The following is a 21,169-nucleotide window of genomic DNA, read 5'->3' as shown; positions in this document are numbered from 1 at the left end:
AGCGTGATGTGTATGTATTAAAACAGGAAGTTGATGTTTGCTTGAATGTGTAAAAATAAAAAATTACAAATTGTATGAGCTTCACTGTTTTCAACACCTCTGCATGAACTGCACATCACAGGTGTACATAGTGCAGGAAGCTAGTGGTACAAGCAAAGGTCACACAGTGTTTTCAAAATCACCAACATTACTGATTTACTGAGTGACTATTTTGTACAGGGAGTTAGGGTATTTCCACTGCATTTCCCTTTCTTTGTTATGGCCAAAAAGCTGGGTCATGACAACGCACAGACTAGTGAGAGATGTCAGTGTTATTACTGTGTTTTGGGACTTGACGGTTGATGCTTCACAGAGGTGAACTTTTTAGAAAAATTAAATATGACTACGAATAGCCTAACTGTGGACACTCACAGTGAATAAAGTAATTAGAAAATACTGAATCTATTTGACTGACAGCTGGCCAGCTCTGTCTGCAGCTGCTCAGTCACAGTCTGCGGTGTGGGAATAAAGTGAAGAGGACCAGTTAGTTAGCAGCCAGCTGGCTGATAAATGAAGCAATATTGCCTTCGGTTTGAGAAAGGGCCACAGAGAGTTGAACAGCTGCAGGTTAAAGTGGTGTGATCAGTTTAACTATTGTGTTTCCAATCATTACTGATGCATATAAACCTTCAGCAGCACAGAGGCGGTTCTAGGAATTTTTAACAGGGGTGGCCCAGGGATGTCTAGAGGTGGCCACAATTTTTTTATATGAATTAATATTATACTAATAATAGGCTAAAACATAAATTAATAGGCTACATGCATACACATAACTCTTGATGGTCAGTCTCCTATTTTGCAGAACATTTATAGTCAAGTAGGCTAACATTAACAGTGACAAATAAATAGGACCTTTCTCTGAGCTCATTTACAAAAGATAAGGCTCTTAGTTGAATGATCTCAGCAAACCACCAAACAAAAATGCAGTATGCAAACCCTGGGTTCTCTCTTCCTCTATATTAACTCAAAATGACTAATTTGACTTATATAGTATACCTTACATTATAGCGTATACTTATATAATAAGATAATTAGCCTGGATGTTTTTGGATAAAGAATAAAAAACAGGCTCTGACCATATTTAAGGCTGTTTAAGTCATAGACTTTGTTCTTTTTTGCTTCATGGACGTTAACTTTTTAGTAAAATAAAATATGACTATGAATAGCCTAGCTGTGAAAATAATAATTATCACATTATCACTTTGTAGGTTATTAGTGAGGCAAGTTTATTTGTATAGTACATTTCAACAACAAGACAATTCAAAGTGCTTTATATAAAACAAAAAAGGCATCAAGACAGGATATAAAAGCAACACAAGATAATACAAAATACATTTAAATACAATTAAAAGCATTACATTGACTAAAGTAGAATAAGACAGATAAAACAGGAGAATAAAACTTACAGTGTAGTATAAGATATTAACCTTCAAATTTGGTTTATTTAAAGGCAGCGGCAGAAAGGTCTTCAACTGTGATTTAAAAGAACTGAGAGTTGCAGCAGACCTGCATTTTTCTGGGAGTTTGTTCCAGATATGTGGAGCATAAAACCTGAACGCTGCTTCTCCATGTTTAGTTTTAACTCTGGGAACAGAAAGCAGACCTGTTCCAGACGATCTGATCTGAGAAGTCTGGGTGGTTCATAAAGTAGCAGCAGATGAGAAAATGTATTTTGGCCATAAACCATTCAGTGCTTTATAAACCAACAGTAATATTTTAAAATCAATTCTTTGACAGACAGGAAGCCAGTGTAAAGATCTGAGAACTGGACTGATATGATCCACTTTCTTAGTCTTAGTGAGGACTCGAGCAGCAGCGTTCTGAATCAGATGCAGCTGTCTGATCGATTATTTTAGGGAGACGTGTAAAGACACCATTATATTAGTCGAGTCTATTGAAGAGAAATGCATGGACAGGTTTTTCCAAATCCTGCTGAGACATAAGTGCTTTAATTTTTGATATATTCTTCAGGTGGTAGCAGGCTGACTTTGTAATAGTCTTAATGTGGCTGTTGAAATTCATATAATAGAACGATGTCTGTTTTGTGAAAAGGGTTTGGTTATGCTAGTAAAGACCCCCCCTCACTTCACACAGTAATAACAGTATGTGGAGAGAAGAGTGCTGACATGTTTGGAGATTTTATATTGAGCAAACTTCCTTAAATGCGGTATAAACACTATATTACTGATTTTTGTTGAGTGATTCAGTTTTTTGTACAGGCGTATCAGTGGAATTATTAAAAGGGGAAGGGGAGCTCTTTGTGCAATGCCACTGCTACAAGTGACCCTTTTACATAACACTGGTCATTTGATCTATATTATGGTATAAATACTTATTATAACATGTTCAAGTCATAAAAAATGAGGATTTCAGATTTTACCTGCGTCAAGAATTATTTGTGTCCTTTAGTTTGTATATTGCACCACCATTATAACCCTGTAAACAGTGTTTTATTCAAGATTTCTGGAAAGTTATGCTCCAAACTGCAAATCATTAACCAGGCTGGACTAGTTGAGCTGCTGCTAGTGCAGCTGAACCGTTATCTGATAACATTATATTAGAAAGGTATATTAGAAAGCACTAAAGGGTTGTGGTACCAGCAATGTAAAAACAGGAAAGCTTTGACAGGTGCTGCATGCTGCAATCCACACTAGCTGACACGTCACTGTTACTGGCATGATCAGACAAGACTTGATAGGCTGACATTTAGATTTGTACTTTTAAAAAACATTTTTCTTAAAAAGAACATAAAAACAGCTCTGTACAATACTGTGGGAAATTCACACTGAAACACTGATACTGACATGTAACCACTGGTTTTCACCCACATTCTTTTCATCTCTTATCACAGTGCAAGAAAAAAGAGAAAAACATGATTACATGCATTCTGTCATATCATGTATTAATACTTTGCATGGTCAGGTTAACATTTTAACATTGTATCTAGCTGCTTCAGGAAATCACATGAACATTTTTTGTTCAGTCAAACAGAGATAACAGTCCAATGAACGATCACAGGAAGTATTTTTAATGACACATTTCCTCAATTATTTCCACGTACCATAGCATACTTGCTTTACATTATTTGCTTTTCAGGAGACAGTATGATGAACACCTCCTGTCCTCGTGTCAGCTTTGAGTTTACAGGCAGATTCCTGCCGCCTGTTTACTTCTTGGTATTCACCATTGGTCTGGTAGCTAATGGATGGGGATTGAAGTCTTTGCTGCAGAAATGGAGGAAACTTCAGATCATCAATGTTTTTGTTCTGAACCTTGGTCTTGCAGATATTTTGTATCTGCTCACACTCCCGTTTCTGATGGTGTACTATTTTATGGAAGAGATTTGGATCTTTGGAGACGCATTCTGCAAGATAACAAGATTCTGCTTCAACCTGAATTTATATGGCAGCATTGGATTCCTTACTTGTATAAGTGTATACAGGTACCTGGCCATTGTCCATCCGGTGAGAATGATGGGTAGATTAACTGTTACCCATTCTGTGGCTATCTCAATCATGGTTTGGCTGTTGGTGAGTGTTCAAAGTCTTCCGGACATTTTCTACACCAAGACATTTGGAAACACCACTGCGAAATGCTACGATACCACCCATAAGAGATATGTTGAGGATTACCTGAAATACAGCCTCGGATGGACACTCACTGGGTTTTGTATCCCATTCCTCATCACACTGGGCTGCTATGGACATGTGATTGTCATTCTCTGTCGCAGAAATACCACTGACAAGGTACTGAAAAAGAGATGCTTGAGATTATTGCTCATGTTGATTGTTCTCTTCTCTGTTTGTTACATCCCATATCAGGTATTGAAGAACCTCAACCTCTGGTCAAGAGTTCTGTCCAAACAGCATATGTGCCGTGAATGGTCAAATAGAGTCTACATTGCTCGTCAGATAAGTCGTGGACTTGTGTGTCTGAACAGTGCTCTAAACCCTCTGATTTATCTTCATGGAAATGAAGATATTACTGCTCAGCTCAGACAGCTGCTCCAGCGAGCTCGTCAAGCTGTCTCGCGGCTGTCCATCACCCCTACTCAGTTTTCCCAGTAAGTTGTCTGCTACGTGAATGAATTGTATTGCATCATCTGCAACATTTATTGTACTGGGTCAGTGTTTTGTCTTATTTGGTTTTATATTTTGCTGTCAACATGCTAACAAAAAAAGCAAAGATTAGAAAATGTACTGAAACAATTCTGAAAACTTCACTGTTCAATTCAATACAATTCAATTCAAATAAGCTTTATTGGCATGACAGATCAGAAATCTACATTGCCAAAGCAGTACAGAAAATTATAAACATTGACTATTCACTGTGATTTATTTTCATAACGTTTCATAATACTTTTTATACCTAAAAAAAACTAAACTATGACTTGATGACATTCAAACATGGTGTCAATTTGGTTGTAAATACAGCTTTAAAGAACCATTTACAGCACTGATCTGTAAATATATCAGTAACAAATTTCAATGTTATAAAAGTATGTACTTGTATCCCACAGAATGATTCCAACCTTTGTGTTGACACATATTATTTCCTGATGTAAGCAATGCAATTTTTAACTTGAACAATTTTGTTTGTGTTTGTAATTAGATGATGTTGCACTTATTTCTTCATTTTTTGTTTACTGTAAATCATTCTGAATGTGTCTCTTATATACATTGAAAAATGTTTTAGTATTTTACATATGGCCTGCATTGTTACAATGATTTCTTTGTTTTTGGTTTATATTTTTCTTTCAATATTACCTCATTGCTTTATACAAACATTTTCTTTTTCATTTTATTTCATTTTAATCATATGCATCACATTAGTTTTACCTCAGTTTGTAGTCTGTACATACTGTAGCTTTTTATATATCTTTCCCGAACATTTCACTTCATTTTTAAGTAAAGATAGGGGAGGATAAATTGATATTTGCCTGGAATCTTTGATCAGGTTTGAAGAGAAATAAAATTGTAGCTATGTTCTAATTAATTAATTAAAATATTTAATGCCCTCATGTTAGAAATGGTGCCCCACACATAGGCTACTAAACTAGAGTTAAACCGGTCAAAGCAGATGGCCGCCCACCAAGAGCCGGGGTCTGCTTGAGGTTTCTACCCGTTAAAGGGGAGTTTTTCCTTACCGCTGTCGCCAAGTGCTTGCTCATGGGGGAATTGTTGGGTCTCTGTATATTAAAGAGTACGGTCTTGACCTGCTCTATGTGTAAAGTGCCTTGAGATTACTTCTGTTGTGATATGGCGCTATATAAATAAAAATTGATTGACTGATTGATTGAAACTTCAGTTTTCATTTATCACAAGGTATTGTCAGAGGAGTCACAAAAATAAAGACAGACAAGTACATATTAGTCTGTTATTGCAGTCTAAGCTGTGACTTTTTTGAGCATGGACTCATTTTATATTTTCAGTTAAAAGAAAAGACAAATGAGTCAACCAATGACATTTTAAGGGTCCATTTCCTGTAAACACATAGGTGTAGAAACGCATATCTGGTATTCAGAAGCCAAGGCTTAAAACAGGAAGTCTTCTCTGAACTGCTGTACTGTACAATGAATAACACATCTTGTCAACATACCAACTTTGACTTTACAAGCAGATATCTGCCAACTGTTTTCATCTTAGTATTAGTACTCAATATTCGTTGGTCTGGTGGCTAATGGATGGGGACTGAAGTATTTGCTGCACAACTGGATGAAACTGGGGGACGTCAATGTTTTTGTTCTGAACCTTGGTCTTGCAGATATTTTGTATCTGCTCACACTCCCATTTCTGATGTTGTACTATTTTATGAAGAGTAAATGGAGATGCATTCTGCAAGATAACAAGATTCTGCTTCAACCTGAATTTATATGGCAGCATTGGATTCCTCACTTGCATAAGTGTGTACAGGTACCTGGCCATTGTCCATGCAATGAGAGCAAAGGGAAGATTAACTGTTACCCATTCTGTGGCTATGTCAATCACTGTGTGGCTGTTGGTAAGCGTTCAGAGTCTTCCAGACATGTTCTACACCAAAACATCTGAAAACACCACTGGGAAATGCCACAATACCACCAAGGACACATACGTTGAGGATTACCTGAAATACAGCCTCGGATGGACACTCACTGGGTTTTGTCTCCCATTCCTCATCACACTGGGCTGCTATGGACATGTGATTGTCATTCTCTGCCGCAAAAATACCATTGACAAGGTACAGAAACAGAGAAGTTTGAAGTTGTTGTTCACTTTGATTGTTCTCTTCTCTGTTTGTTACATCCCCTATCATGTATTCAAAAACCTCAACCTCTGGTCAAGAGTTTTATTAAAACATCAGATATGCTACAAATGGTTTCATGGAGTCTACATTGCTCGTCAGATAAGTCGTGGACTTGTGTGTCTGAACAGTGCTCTCAACCCTCTGGTTTATCTTCGTGGAAATGAAGATATTACTGCTCAGCTCAGACAGCTGCTCCAGCGAGCTTGCAAATATTTCTCAAAAGTAATGGTTATGTTTTTATTTTCACATTTGTCCCTTTAATTTTCATTGTCTCAGCAGTAGTAGTGTACTTTGAATTGCTTTGTTGCTGAAATGTGCTACATAAATAAACTTGCCTTGCCTAGTAGTTCTGTGTTTGCAATATGCAGCTTATGTAACCACCAAACCTTTGACTTTGCAACAGATTGCAAGTAAGATTTCATTCATGCTAATATTTAAATTTGTGTGATAATACTGACACAATGTTTAGTATAAAAAGAGAAATAAAAAAGAGAATAAAAATAACAAAAGGTAAATGAACTTAGAATATTGTTTAAGTTTATATATGACCATGCTGTTGTTGTCATCTGAGTAGAGTTCAGACTTGTATATGTAGAAAATTGTTTATATATGCAGAGAAAAACTTTTAAAATCATGTAAATAATAAATTCTTTAAATGTTCAAGTCTCTGTGTTATTATGATTGTTCAGAAAGGCTTGCAGTGTTTTCTCTGAAGTAGGAACCACCAGAGGGAGACTCTTACCCTCTCATTTGTGTGGGTGAAAAACTGCCCTTGAATCACCCAAACTGTTTGCACACTTATGAATAACATCTGACATGATATGCATAACATCATACAACTCCAAAGTGCTCCAGGTGAGTGAGATAATCTTATATTTTGATTTAAAAACTTGTCTGTCTTGTTTTGAGTACAAATTAGATTATGCTGACTATGCAGGGGTGTTAATTTTTATAGTTTGACCTAATTCAACTAAATATCACTTGCCTTGTCTTAATTTGCCATTTTTATCTTATTTGGGATGTAATGGTTTCTGCTTGACAGACAACCAGTACCCCCTGCTGGACAAAACACTAACAGACATAGTTTTGTCACAGTACAGTATACGAAAGACAGCACATATACTGAAGTCTGCATGTATCTGCAACAGAGGTTTTATAAAACCACATAGAGGACAACCACGCCGGCTTCTTGCTCGAGACAGCATCCTTCCTACCAAGAATTTATCAAACAGCTAAGTAGAGGCCCCAGCTGAGTGTGTGTAACTGGCATCGCCCCTTCTGCAAAATATCACATCACAAGAAAAATTAAACAATAAACACATGAAATTAATCAAACAGCTGTCACAATGATCTATCTTAAATGTAAAAAATGTAAAAACTTGCAAAATAAAACATGAGTAATCTTCAAACACAGGAGTATATATATAGATGTGAAGACAGCCCTCAAATATCAAGAAGAACACAAACAATCAATCAACAGAAGGGATAAATGCTCCTGTGTGAGAATATAATGTAAAATGCAACATCAAAGACATAAAATTCATGAATTTAAAATATATCTTCAAACATAAAATGTAAAATTGAAAATATGACTTCTAAAATATAAAATGCTGAGTACCAAATGAATAAATGATAGAAGAATTAAATAAATAAATCAATACATGCATATTAAAAATGAAAACTCAATGGCAGAAAATCACTTATGCATCGAAAAAACGACAGCATAACATGTCAAATGATTATTCAACAGATTTAATATGTAACAAGATCTATCTATCAATCATCTATGGGAGATCTATGGCTCTTCCACGTCAGCAGCGAGATGAGGTGCACCTAGTATGTTGTACATGCTCGGAGGAGCATCAGAATACGGACCCAGATTGTGGATTGGGAGTCGTAAACGTCCCATTGATCCATCTGCGAAAGGTGAAGGTTGGTTTCCTGGTTATCCAAGGAGTTTGGTGTGGTGAGGCAGTCTAGAGATGGAGTCCCAGGTCCTGAATCTTAAGAATTAATCAAACTCAAGTCTTGGGGTTAGCACTTAGCAGGTAATTGTATGTAAAACTTTTTGAGCCAAGTCACACTAACTCCTCTGGGTTGTACCAGCCTGAGTGTGTGTTTGTAACAGAAAGTACAAGTACCCAACCACAAAACTGCATGACAACCGCAACTAGGCAGGAGAATAACAAGGTACATTTGCAAAGTCAGACAGACATGCAGCAGTGTGGAGAGGCTCAAATGCTTTCTCTTGTTTTCATTGATGTTTGATATCGACATTCAGATCAGCCAAATTGCTAAAAAGGTGGTTTCACTGTTATTTGAAGTTTTGTTGTTTTTCAAACATTTTCTTGGCTTTGTTTTGTTTTTGTTTTGTTTCTTCCATGGAAGCAGCAGCAATTTTACTATATAAAGTGCCAAGCAAGAAGTGTGAGGGAGGATTGCATATTGTAACGTGCAGGAAAAATATACCCAGATTGTTCTAAATTATTCTCTGTATTTCCTGCAAGTCAATATGATACCCCATATGACGTTGTCTTGAGGTGAATTCATAAAGGCTCCATCAGGGAGCTGCAGGTTTTTCATGATTTGGGCCATGCCATCTCACTATGGCACATTCAGCTCTACAAATCATGCATTCACCAGGTGCGTATAGTGACCACTCCAAAGGTTTCAACTGCTCCTCTCTGAGGTATCCCTGTTTAGCCGTAGCCTCTCCTTGGAGGGCTCTCCCCACCATATGAGACGCCTTGCTTATCCTCAGGGCCACGACTAACAGACCTCCAAAAGTATGTGCGTGTGCAGTCTTTCCCCCTAATTTGTGAAAAATGTACTGGACCGAATTTTTCAAGTACTGCTGTGTTATATGTATTTACCTCTACTATGGTGTCTTCCCCTTCAGTTTTGGATTTAATAGCTTCCTTATTAGGATTCACTTCCGCTCTGCTCACCCAGACTCTATCACTGACCTGAAAAGGTCAGTGACAGAGTCCCCTAGCACCAGGTATATCCAGACCTGTGCTCTTTAACCATTTTACCACCCTGTCTCCTCATGGCCTAAACCTTTGTGTGCTTCCTTTAACACGTTTAATCGCTCAGGCTGTGGTACTATGGTTAGACCTGTTTCTCCATCTTTCCACTCCGTGGGTATGGTTAACCGCAAAGGCCCCAGTCTTGCTGGCCTCTCCTGAGCTAATAAATCAACCTCCCTATTAGGTAGTCATTGGCATTAGTATGGCTCTCAACTTTAATCCATTTTACTTTTGGACTTTTCCTCACCTTTGCTATGATGCCCCATTGCTCTGCATGTGTCAGAGGGATCCCTTTAGTGTTTTCAAACTCTCTTTGTTCCCACAAATCCAACTCTTCCCTTCCTGCTTTATAGCAATGATCAGAATCAGTTGCAATTGCAAGAACTTCTATGTCTTTTCTTTTACAAAATAGCAGTGCTTTGATTTAGCCGTCTAGCTAGAGTTAAGGCTCTAACATACTCTGATGTCCAATGACCTTCCAAATGTGTGAAGAGTGAAATTTCTTGTGGGAGAGAGAGAGAGCTAAATGCACTATTTTGTCATAACTTTTCTCTAGGTTGTGAGCACATTATTGTCTCACCTTTCCCCTGCTCTGTCTACAGGAATAAACTGTCCTACTCTCTTGGTAGATACTCTGATGTCCTGCTTGAAAAATTCTACTAGTTTGAATCTAGAATAAAGCTTTCGCTTCTTTTCTCCTTTAGCTGCATTTTGAGTGTCTTGTTCTGCAGAGCGCTGCTCTGTGTGGTCTTTGTATTGAGTGAGAAAAAGGAAGGGGTTGACTTCCGTACTGCAGCCTGCAGCTGCTTGGTGAGAGATGACTGCTTCACTACTCATTGTCCCACGGACTATTTGTGGGTTTAGCATGTCATCTGCTCGACTATTTGGTGTTGGTGGCCAGCTAAATTGGGAGTTGGTATCTGTGGTTAAAGGTAAAAGTTCCCTCAATGGCTCATATATAGAGTTATCTATTCCCATGTGCGGTTCATCTGTTAGTACTGTGGCAACACTTTGCCTCTCATCATCATCATGATTAACGCCAGTAGCCATGACCACCGTATCTCTATGGTCTAGGTACTTTAAACCCTTCCTTTCCTTAGGATGTGCTAGGTACTTTAAGCTTTTCCCTGTCTTAGCTTGGACCCTTTTCTTGTTCCCCCATTCCTTGACTGTTTCTACATCACTGTGCACTTGTGACCAGCTTTTAGGGTGCTATAGGATACTCTAACGGATACATCATTAGGGGAACTGAGAGGTGCTCTGCACCAGGTACCTTCAAGGCTTAGATTGCTTGGTAACTATCAGCTCCCGGTCGTTCCACAACTTCTAAGTAACTGTGGGGTGCTTCACTCCCGTAAACTGTTTAAGGGCGACCCCTATATTAATGCTGCTACTTTCGTAGGTAAACATTCGAGTGACATGTCTAACATGATAGAGCTTTTAAAATCTGGAGACCTCCGAGTTCTCTTTTAAATCTACAGATGTCCCTGTTCAGGCACCATGTAATGGTTTCTGCCTGACAGACAAGCGATGCCCCCTGCTAATGCTGGACAAAACACTAACAGACGCCTGTCCTCTACCTCTGACCTAGATATCGAACGGGTTCCCAAAATCTGCACGCAAGACCATCTTAGCTTGCTTGGGAATGAGAGTTCAGCCTGGTTTCTATAATCACCAGCTGTTGCTGAACCGCACTAATGGGCCTATTTAGTCACGTATGTCCTGACAGCCGGATCACAATGAAGGTGTGTGGGTGCAAATAGGTGTTGGAGGTTTGAAAGCACTCCAAGATGGCTTTCTAACAGGTCATCACTGGAGGAGGCCCACTCTGACGGTCTGAGGGCACTCGTCCGGTTTTACAGGGCGGATTCAATGCCCTGGCCCTAACAGTTTAGCCAATTAAACAAATATAATAAACCCTTCAAACTGATACTTTATTGAAATAATACTCCTATCACAGATGCATCAGATTGATTACAATCAACAACTCTAAACCTTCCAAAATCTGATAATTAATAAACATTGCATGTTTATCCTTAGCAAAACATCATTATTCATTTTTAATGCATTTTGTTGAAATGTATTAAAATGTTTTAATTTTTAACAAATTTCAAACTCATGTCAGCCATACCCCAGGGGAGGTGTGTATTTTGATTACCTTGGGGACTATGAGAGGACCTTAGAGATGTGCACAAGTCAGGAACTTTGGTTGGAGTGTATAACAATACAAACCTTTACAAAAGTGAGTAATACAAAATATAAAAAGGAGAACAGAAAAACTTGAGTATAAAAATGCAAACAAGAAAAGATCCTCCTCAGGACTTAAAGAAGTTATAGAAGTTATAAAAATGCAAAATAAGCAAACTGGCAAAAAGACTTTATGTCACAACCCCAAAAAGAGCTCCCAAAAAAGGCCTTTTGGCTCTCTTGTCTTTACTGATGTCTACTGACTGTTCACTCCTCTATGAAGACTTTTAAAAAATATATGTCTACTTTTAGAAATGATCACAGTTTCCAAGAACCAAGAGACCGCATCTTCTGTGGTACGTCATAAATATTTTTCTATTGTGCTTTTCAATTGATATGATAATGAGCAGTGGTTGTGAGCAATGAAGCAAATGGACAAAGCATGCATGCATGCCTTGTGAAATTTTGCCGTTTCTGATTGTGTGCAATTTTATGAAGAGTAAATGGATCTTTGGAGATGCATTCTGCAAGATAACAAGATTCTGCTTCAAACTGAATTTACATGGCAGCATTGGGTTCCTTACTTGTATAAGTGTGTATAGGTACCTGTTACCCACTCTGTGGCTATCTCAATCATGGTTTGGCTATTGGTGAGCGTTCAAAGTCTTCCTGACATGTTCTACACCAAGACATCTGGAAACAAAACTGGGAAATGCCATGATACCACCCATAAAACATATGTTGAGGATAACCTGAAATACAGCCTTGGATGGACACTCACTGGGTTTTATATCCCATTCCCATTGTCATTCTCTGCCGCAAAAATACCACTGACAAGGTCAGGCACGTGCACAGATAGATCTCAAAGGGGGCTTGAGCACCTGCCTGTTTGGCCTCTTAGAGAGAAAGTGTCCCTTTACTGGGGAGTTTTTTTTTAAATAAATAAATATTTTCCTGTTAATCCTGCTACATCCAGTGTGACACAACAATATACTCAGTACCTCATGTTGTTTCCGAGTGTAGCTGACAGAGAATTTATATTGGTATATGTCAATGTTGATAGTTTACTGTGAGGTAAAGTGATTGTAGGTGACGGAACTCAGTAGCACTAAAGTTCAGGGGGACTATTATTGTCATCGCACATCCCATGCAGAGCAGGTAAGGATCAAGTGTGTGCATGTTAAATAAAAAATAACAATTTATGACATCCATACATTCTTGTCACATTATGCCACGTTGTGATTAGAATTAAAGGTTCTGTCAGAAATTCCTTCTCATTAGTGACATCTGTGGCCATTAAATGAGCTGCAGTCAACACATTGGTGCTCGCAGAACGAGACTGCTACAGGTGATGTCTTTTTCCTCACTTACACTTCTTATAATTACATAAAAGATCTCTCACATGCAAACACACACACGGAGGCCCCTGCTGCATTGTGGCTGCTGGCTAGTGAGAGCTATGCTGCTAGTGTGGCTAGAAATCTACAGAGAAACAGTCTCAACTCTCAAGATATTAGACCATTATTTTTAAAAGATGTATTCTGAAACTCTCTTTATTCATTCTAAAGACATAATTTATAATTGCTATAGATTTGAAATAGGCCATTTCCAATTAGTACAATATTTGGGTTGTCAATTTTTAAACAATGTTACTGGTTGGATTGTATCCAAACCAAACACTGTTATTATTAAAAGGCTTATTACTGGTCTATAAAGCTAAATGATGTGATCACCAGAAAATAAAGCTATTAATGACAACATTGAGATAATCACATTTCTTGTTATATTACTGTATATTGATGACATATCAGAACAATACAATCAACTCACAGCTAAAATACAAACATGCTTTACTACAGGAAGCGGTAAACCATACAAAACCCAAGAAGACAGTGGAAACCTGATGCCTTGTGTTACTCTAATAGTTTATCGACTAACACAGTACCTGTCTTAGTTATGTTAAATAATGACTTTACTGAAAGTGAGTAAAATTATCATGTAGTCCTACACTATAGAACGTCTGCTGACTACATGATACAGAAATAACTTCCAATATGTAGTGTGAAACTTTGTGTGGTCACCAGTAAAAACTGCAGCCTTTCTGATATAAAGTGGTGAAATGTAATGTGCTAAACATTTCCAAATAACTTTCTCAGGTTTAAGTAAAGATAGGGGAGGATAAATTGATATTTGTATATAATTGTTGATCAGGTTTGAAGAGAAATGAAATTATAGCTATGTTCTAATTAATTATTTTAAATATTTAATGTTCTCATGTTAGAAATGGTGCCACACACAGAGGCTACTAAACAAGAGTTAAACTTCAGTTTTCATTTATCAAAAGGTATTGTCAGAGGAGTCACAAAAATAAAGACAGACAAGTACATATAAGCCTGTTATTGCAGTCTCAGCTGTGACTTGGTTTGAGCATTGATTCACTTTCTATTTTCAGTTTTAAAAAAAGGCAAACGAGTCAACCAATGAAATTTTTAGGGTCCATTTCCTGTAAACTCGCAGGTGCAGAGACACATATCTAGTATTCAGAGGCCAAGGCTTATAAGAGGAAGTCTTCTCTGAACTGAACTGTTATTCTGTTTCACACACTCACCGAGGGAAGGAATTATACTAACAATGAATAACACATCTTGTCAACGTGTCAGCTTTGACTTTTCAAGCAGATTCCTGCCTCCTGTTCTCATCTTAGTATTCATTGTTGGTCTGGTAGCTAATGGATGGGGACTGAAGTCTTTGCTGCACAACTGGAAGAAACTGGGGGACATCAATGTTTTTGTTCTGAACCTTGGTCTTGCAGATATTTTGTATCTGCTCACACTCCCGTTTCTGATGGTGTACTATTTTATGAAGAGTAAATGGATCTTTGGAGATACTTTCTGCAAGATAACAAGATTCTGCTTCAACCTGAATTTATATGGCAGCATTGGATTCCTTACTTGTATAAGTGTGTACAGGTACCTGGCCATTGTCCATCCAATGAGAGTGAAGGGAAGATTAACTGTCACCCACTCTGTGGCTATTTCAGTCATGGTTTGGCTGTTGGTGGGCATTCAAAGTCTTCCAGACATGTTCTACACCAAGACATTTGAAAACAAACCCGGGAAATGCTACGATACCACCCATAAAACATATGTTAAGGATTACCTGAAATACAGCCTCGGATGGACACTCACTGGGTTTTGTCTGCCATTCCTCATCACACTGGGCTGCTATGGACATGTGATTGTCATTCTCTGTCGCCAAAATACCACTGACAAGGTACTGAAAAAGAGGTGCTTGAGATTATTAATCATCTTGATTGCTCTCTTCTCTGTTTGTTACATCCCCTATCATGTATTCAAGAACCTCAACCTCTGGTCAAGAATTTTATTAGAACAGAAGAAATGCCGTGAATGGTCTAATGGAGTCTACATTGCTCATCAGATAAGTCGTGGACTTGTGTGTCTGAACAGTGCTCTAAACCCTCTGGTTTATCTTCATGGAAATGAAGATATCACTGCTCAGCTCAGACAGCTGCTCCAGCGAGCTCGTCAAGCTGTCTCGCGGCTGTCCATCACCCCTACTCAGTTCTCCCAGGTATAAATTGTCGGCTCTGTGAATGAATCATATTGCATCATCTGCAACTATAAAACATTTATTGTACTGGGTCAATGTTTTGTCTTATGTGAATTTATATTTTGCTGTAAACATGCTAAAAAAACTAAGATTAGAAAATGTAGTTAAACAATTCTGAGAGCTTCAATGTTTTCTGTCAGAAAGGTTTGCAGAGAAAATAGGACAACTTATTGTGGTTGTGGACCGAGGCTCAGTGATCAGCGTGATGTGTATGTATAAAAACAGGAAGTTGGTGTTTGTTTGAATGTGTGTAAATAAACCTCATGCAAATTGTATTAGTTTCACTGTTTCCAACACTCACCCATGAAGCCATGCATCAGCTGCACATCACAGGCGTACATAGCAAGAGGAAGCTAGCGGTACAAGCAAAGGTCACACAGTGTTTTCAAACTATTCAATATTGCTGATCTACTGTGTGACTATGTTATACAGGGAGTTAGGATATTTCCAATGCATTTCCCTTTCTCTGTCATGACCACAGAGACGGGTCATGACAATACACAGACTAGTGACAGATGTCAATGTTATTAATTCTGTTTAAAATAAAATATGACTACGAATAGCTTAACTGTGGACACTGATAGTAAATAAAACTACTTAGAAAATGCTTAATCTGTTTGACCCGCTGCTGACCAGCTGTGTCTGCAGGAATTTTTAACTGGGGTGGCAAAGGGATGTCTAGAGGTGGCTAAAATGTGTTGCTAATGTTCACACACAGCATGAAGATTTTTTTTTTTGCATTAATATTCTGCTAATAATAGGCTAAAACATAAATTAATAGGCTACATGCATACACATAACTGGTCAGTCTCCTATTTTGCAGAACCTTTATAGTCAAGTAGGCTAACATTAACAATGATAAATAAATAGGACCTTTTTTCTGAGCTCATTTACAAAAGTTAAGACTCTCAATCAAATGCTCTCAGCAAACCACTTAACAAAAATGCATTATGCAAACCTTGGGTTCCGTCTTCCTCTAAATTAACTCAAAATGACTAATTTGACTTATATAGTATACGTTACATTATAGCATATACTTATATAATAAGATAATTAGCCTGGATGTTTTTGGATAAAGAATAAAAAACAGGCTCTGACCATGTTGAAGGCTGTTTAAGTCATAAACTTTGTTCTTTGGTGCTTCATGGAGGTGAACTTTTTAGAAAAATAAAATATGACTATGAATAGCATAGCTGTGAAAATAATAATTATCACATTATCACTTTGTAGGTTATTAGTGAGGCAAGTTTATTTGTATAGTACATTTCAACAACAAGACAATTCAAAGTGCTTTACATAGAACAAAAAAGGCATCAAGACAGGATATAAAAGCAACACAAGATAATACAAAATACATTTAAATACAATTAAAAGCATTAAATTGACTAAAGAAGAATAAGACAGATAAAACAGGAGAATAAAACTTACAGTGCAGTATAAGATATTAACCTTCAAATTTGGTTTATTTAAAGGCAGCGGCAAACAGAAAGGCCTTTAGCTGTGATTTAAAAGAATTCAGAGTTGCAGCAGACCTGCAGATTTCTGGGAGTTTGTTCCAGATATGTGGAGCATAAAACCTGAACGCTGCTTCTCCATGTTTAGTTTTGACTCTGAAAACAGAAAGCAGACCTGTTCCAGACGACCTGAGAGGTCTGGATGGTTCATAATGTAGCAGCAGATGAGAAATGTATTTTGGCCATAAACCATTCCGTGCTTTATAAACCAACAGCAGTATTTTAAAATCAATTCTTTGACAGACAGGAAGCCAGTGTAAAGATCTGAGAACTGGACTGATATGATCCACTTTCTTAGTCTTAGTGAGGACTCGAGCAGCAGCGTTCTGAATCAGATGCAGCTGTCTGATCGATTATTTTAGGGAGACGTGTAAAGACAACATTACATTAGTCGAGTCTATTGAAGAGCAATGCATGAACAGGTTTTTCCTGCTGAGACATAAGTGCTTTAATTTTTGATATATTCTTCAGGTGGTAGCAGGCTGACTTTGTAATAGTCTTAATGTGGCAGTTGAAATTCAGGTCTGAGTCCATAATATAATATAATATAATATAATATAATATAATATAATATAATATAATATAATATAATATAATATAATATAATATAATATAATATAATATAATATAATATAATATAATATAATATAATATAACAATGTCTGTTTTGTTAAATGTTTTCATGTGTCGTGTTAAGGGTTTGGTTATGCTAGTGAAGACCCCCCCTCACTTCACACAGTAATAACAGTATGTGGAGAGAAGAGTGCTGACATGTTTGGAGATTTTACATTGTGCAAACTTTCTTAAATGCGGTATAAACACTTCATTACTGATTTCCCTAATCAACACTACATTTGTGAGTGTTTTGTTGAGTGATTCAGTTTTTTGTACAGGCGTGACAGTAGAATTATTAAAAGGGGAAGGGGAGCTCTTTGTGCTATGCCACTGCTACGAGTGACCCTTTTACATAACACTGGTCATTTGATCTATATTATGGCATAAATACTTATTATAACATGTTGAAGTCATAAAAAATGAGGATTTCAGATTTTACCTGCGTCAAGAATTATTTGTTATGTCCTTTAGTTTGTATATTGCACCGCCATTGTAACCCTGTAAACAGTGTTTTATTTAGGATTTCTGGAAAATTATGCTCCAAACTGCAAATCATTGACCAGGCTGGGCTAGTTGAGTTGCTGCTAGTGCATCAGAATCGTTATCTCATAACATTACATTAGAAAGGTACATTAGAAAGCACTAAAGGGTTGTGCTCCCAGCAATGTAAAACAGGAAAGCTGTTGCATGTTGCAGTCCACACTAGGTGCCACGTCCATTAGTGCTTCTGTGCTGTCCTTCAGTCCAGCCTTTTCCAACCACTGGTAGGATTTCTTGATATCAGCAACTTCTTCTATCTGTCTGTGGTACATGCCGTGTAGGGGCTTGTCCCTCCATGATGGTTCCTCCTCCACCTCTGCATCATCGGGTTTCTGCTGCCTGAGGTATTCACTTAGCAGTTCATCTTTGGGGGCCATCTTCCTGATGTATTCCTGGATGTTTGTTGTTTTGTCCTGGACAGTGGCTCTGACGCTCATCAGTTCTCGGCCTCCCTCGTTCCACTTAGTGTACAGTCTCAGGGTGCTGGACTTAGAGTGAAACCCTCCATGCATTGTGAGGAGCTTTCTTGTCTTGATATCAGTGGCCTCTATCTCCTCCTTTGGCCAGCTCATTATACCAGTGGGGTATCTGATGACTGGCAGGGCGCACGTGTTGATGGCCCATATCTTGTTCTTCCCATTCAGCTGACTTTTCAGGACCTGCCGTACTCTGTGTTGGTATTTGGCTTGTGGCCTCCTCAAGGTTCCCATTTGCCTGCGGGATCCCAAGGTATTTGCAGCTGTCCTGAACATCTGCAATGCTGCCTTCTGGTAGTTCTGATCATCTTCCCTCTCTTCAATACCATCCAACCACACTTATCCAGTCTGAATGACATTCCGATGTCGTTGCTGCTGTAGATCCTGGTGAGGTGGATCAGTGAGTCGATGTCTTGCTCATTCCTGGCATACAGCTTGATGTCATCCATGTAGAGGAGGTGACTGATGGTTATTCCACTTCCGAACCGGTACCCATAGCCACTCTTTGAGATGATCTGGCCTATGCAGAACAGCAGCGGGGATAGTGCATCTTGATGGTAACTTGTACAATTGGCTTTGAGTTGGCCTCCAGAGTTGTTTTCCACAGCCCCATTGAGTTCTTGATGTTCAGGCATTCCAAGCATGTCCAAGCATTCCAGTATCATAGCAGTCATAGGCCTTCTTGTAGTCAATCCAGGTGGTGCACAGGTTGGTCTGCCTGGTCTTGGGTGACTGCTCTATGGCCCTGGTATTACTACCTTTCAGGGCCCTGCTCATGTATTGGGCCATGTGCCTATTCATCTTAGCCACTTCCATGTTGTACAGAGGCAGGTTATTGGCTGGTAGTTGAATGGGATTGTGCCCTTCTGGGGGTCCTTCATGATCAGGACTGTCCGCCCTTGGGTTAACCACTCTGGGTGCGTTCATTTGTGCTGTGTTCATGGTTCATGGTTCATAGTTCATGGAGTCTTTAGATCATGTCCGGGCCCAGTGCTGTCCAGCTCCTCATACCTGACACTCGTTCTTGGATGTCTACCATTGTAATAGTTACTGGATCTTGTTCTGGGAGATTGCTGTAGTCTGCTCTTAGATCCACTAGCCACTGAGCATTGGTGTTATGTGATGCCTCCTTCTCCCGTATGCTCTTCCAGTATTGTTCAGTCTCAGCCCTGAGAGGATCTGTTCTTGTGTTATTACCTTGCCACTGAGTACACTTTGGATGGTTCGGTGGAGAACATCCTATTTATTCTCCTGGCACTCCTGTGTATCTCTTCAGGCGGGTAGCCAGAGCTGTGAGTCTTTGCTTGGCAGTCTCCAGTGCCTCAGGTATAGACAGCTTGTTGTACCGGGAGTCGCTGTTGTACTTGTACTTCCTAGGTATCCCTTTCATGTGGTGCTGTAGCTGATTGGTCTCAGTTACGGTCTAGTAGGGATAGTATGTAGCGCTGCATTCACTTCTGACTTTCAGAGGGTACTTTGGGTACTTGGCACGGGGGTCATGATAGTCAGTCTTAGGTCAGTTGCCCTTGTGTTAAGGTCGTAAAGGACCCAATCTTAGGGTGTGGGGAGGATGATGATATCTCCCCTCTGACCTGTTGTCCTGGCTCCCCTTTGCTGTAGCATGTTCGTTGTACCTCATCAATCTCAAGCTAGTAGTTGTTTCTTTGTAAGCTTAGATGTTGGGTTTCCCACAACCTCTGCATGTAGCCCCTCTCAGCAGGATTACTTGTATAGTAGCATTCCAACAGATCCCTATTCTCTGCCCTACTCCATCTATGTCTTGTTCCAGTAGCCCATTTCTCATTAGGATGTCCTGGTTCCCCAACATCTGACACTCCTTGACCCGGGCGATGGGTGGCTCTCGAATTTGCGGTTTCACTCATGCCAAGATAGGCCAGCAGCGAGAAGGACCTTGCCTAAAGGTCCACACTGGATATGTCGAACCTCCGACCTCCTGCGCCAAAGTCAGCAGTGTTGACCACTGAGGTATCCAGCTGCACTAAATAGATATTTCTTTGTTCATGCATAACAGCAGTTTATGTCCTGTTGCCGCCAAGATTCCAGTGCCTAATGGTGATTTATTTGTTATTCCAGACTGATGACAATACTGTGTTGAATATATATATATTGAATATATATTGAATATATATATATATATATATATATGTGTGTGTGTGTGTGTGTGTGTGTGTGTGTGTGTGTGTGTGTGTGTGTGTATGTATATATGTATAGATAGATAGATTTAGATATAGATAGATAGATAGCACCAAATCAAACCACCACCAAGACTCGTTCAAACATAAATATATCAATAGATATTGCAGTGCCCATTTTTAACAGAACTGGACAGAACCTAGAGTTACATACAAATGAGAATATTACTCCTCTGAGAAATAACCAAACTTCACACATGTATCATTGACCAGGTCACATAAAGTACGATGGCGACACCCTTTGGTTAGATGGGGGTACTACATAATGCACAACCACACAGAATAGATTTTTCCTCCCCATATGGAGACATTATTAACTTAACTTCACAACAGCATAAACAGTACTACTTCAACTTAAACATATGTAGGATCACAACAACTAACTTAATACTTCCTCCAGTCAATTATACCATACGCATCTTGACAATATTGGAAAAAATTCTCATCATGCTGGGCACATGTAAATACATGGTTAACATTATGAGATATAAACATAACAATAAAGTAACAGATACTTACTTCCCGTCATTGACTCAGTACTTGGAACATCACAAACTGGATTGCACAGGAAGAAATAAGGATGATAATCATCACAGGTAAGTGGACCTAAACCATAATGTGGTGCACGCTGAACTTGAGCGCTC

General features: G+C 38.7%; 2 protein-coding genes and 1 pseudogene across 2 annotated transcripts; all 3 read left to right on the top strand.

The window, feature by feature from the left end:
- Positions 1 to 2,837: 2,837 nt before the first annotated feature.
- On the top strand, positions 2,838 to 4,119 carry LOC137185026 (P2Y purinoceptor 1-like). Its single transcript, XM_067593234.1, has one exon. The coding sequence runs from the start codon at positions 3,144 to 3,146 to the stop codon at positions 4,104 to 4,106; it is 963 nt and encodes a 320-aa protein (XP_067449335.1). The 5' UTR covers positions 2,838 to 3,143; the 3' UTR covers positions 4,107 to 4,119.
- A 1,490-nt stretch (positions 4,120 to 5,609) lies between these two features.
- On the top strand, positions 5,610 to 6,801 carry LOC137185025 (P2Y purinoceptor 1-like; annotated as a pseudogene).
- A 7,272-nt stretch (positions 6,802 to 14,073) lies between these two features.
- On the top strand, positions 14,074 to 15,678 carry LOC137185383 (P2Y purinoceptor 1-like). The gene has a single exon (XM_067593716.1). The coding sequence runs from the start codon at positions 14,169 to 14,171 to the stop codon at positions 15,132 to 15,134; it is 966 nt and encodes a 321-aa protein (XP_067449817.1). The 5' UTR covers positions 14,074 to 14,168; the 3' UTR covers positions 15,135 to 15,678.
- The last annotated feature ends 5,491 nt before the right edge of the window (positions 15,679 to 21,169 follow it).

The sequence above is a fragment of the Thunnus thynnus genome, chromosome 6, assembly GCF_963924715.1.
Source record: "Thunnus thynnus chromosome 6, fThuThy2.1, whole genome shotgun sequence".
NCBI classification, from domain to species: Eukaryota; Metazoa; Chordata; class Actinopteri; order Scombriformes; family Scombridae; genus Thunnus; species Thunnus thynnus.
Note: the sequence above shows the minus strand (reverse complement) of the source record. Positions and strands in the feature narration are given on the sequence as shown.

Bases quoted from the DNA above. Each gene is read 5' to 3' on its own strand.
- LOC137185026 (XM_067593234.1), top strand. From the start codon at position 3,144: ATGATGAACACCTCCTGTCCTCGTGTCAGCTTTGAGTTTACAGGCAGA.
- LOC137185383 (XM_067593716.1), top strand. From the start codon at position 14,169: ATGAATAACACATCTTGTCAACGTGTCAGCTTTGACTTTTCAAGCAGA.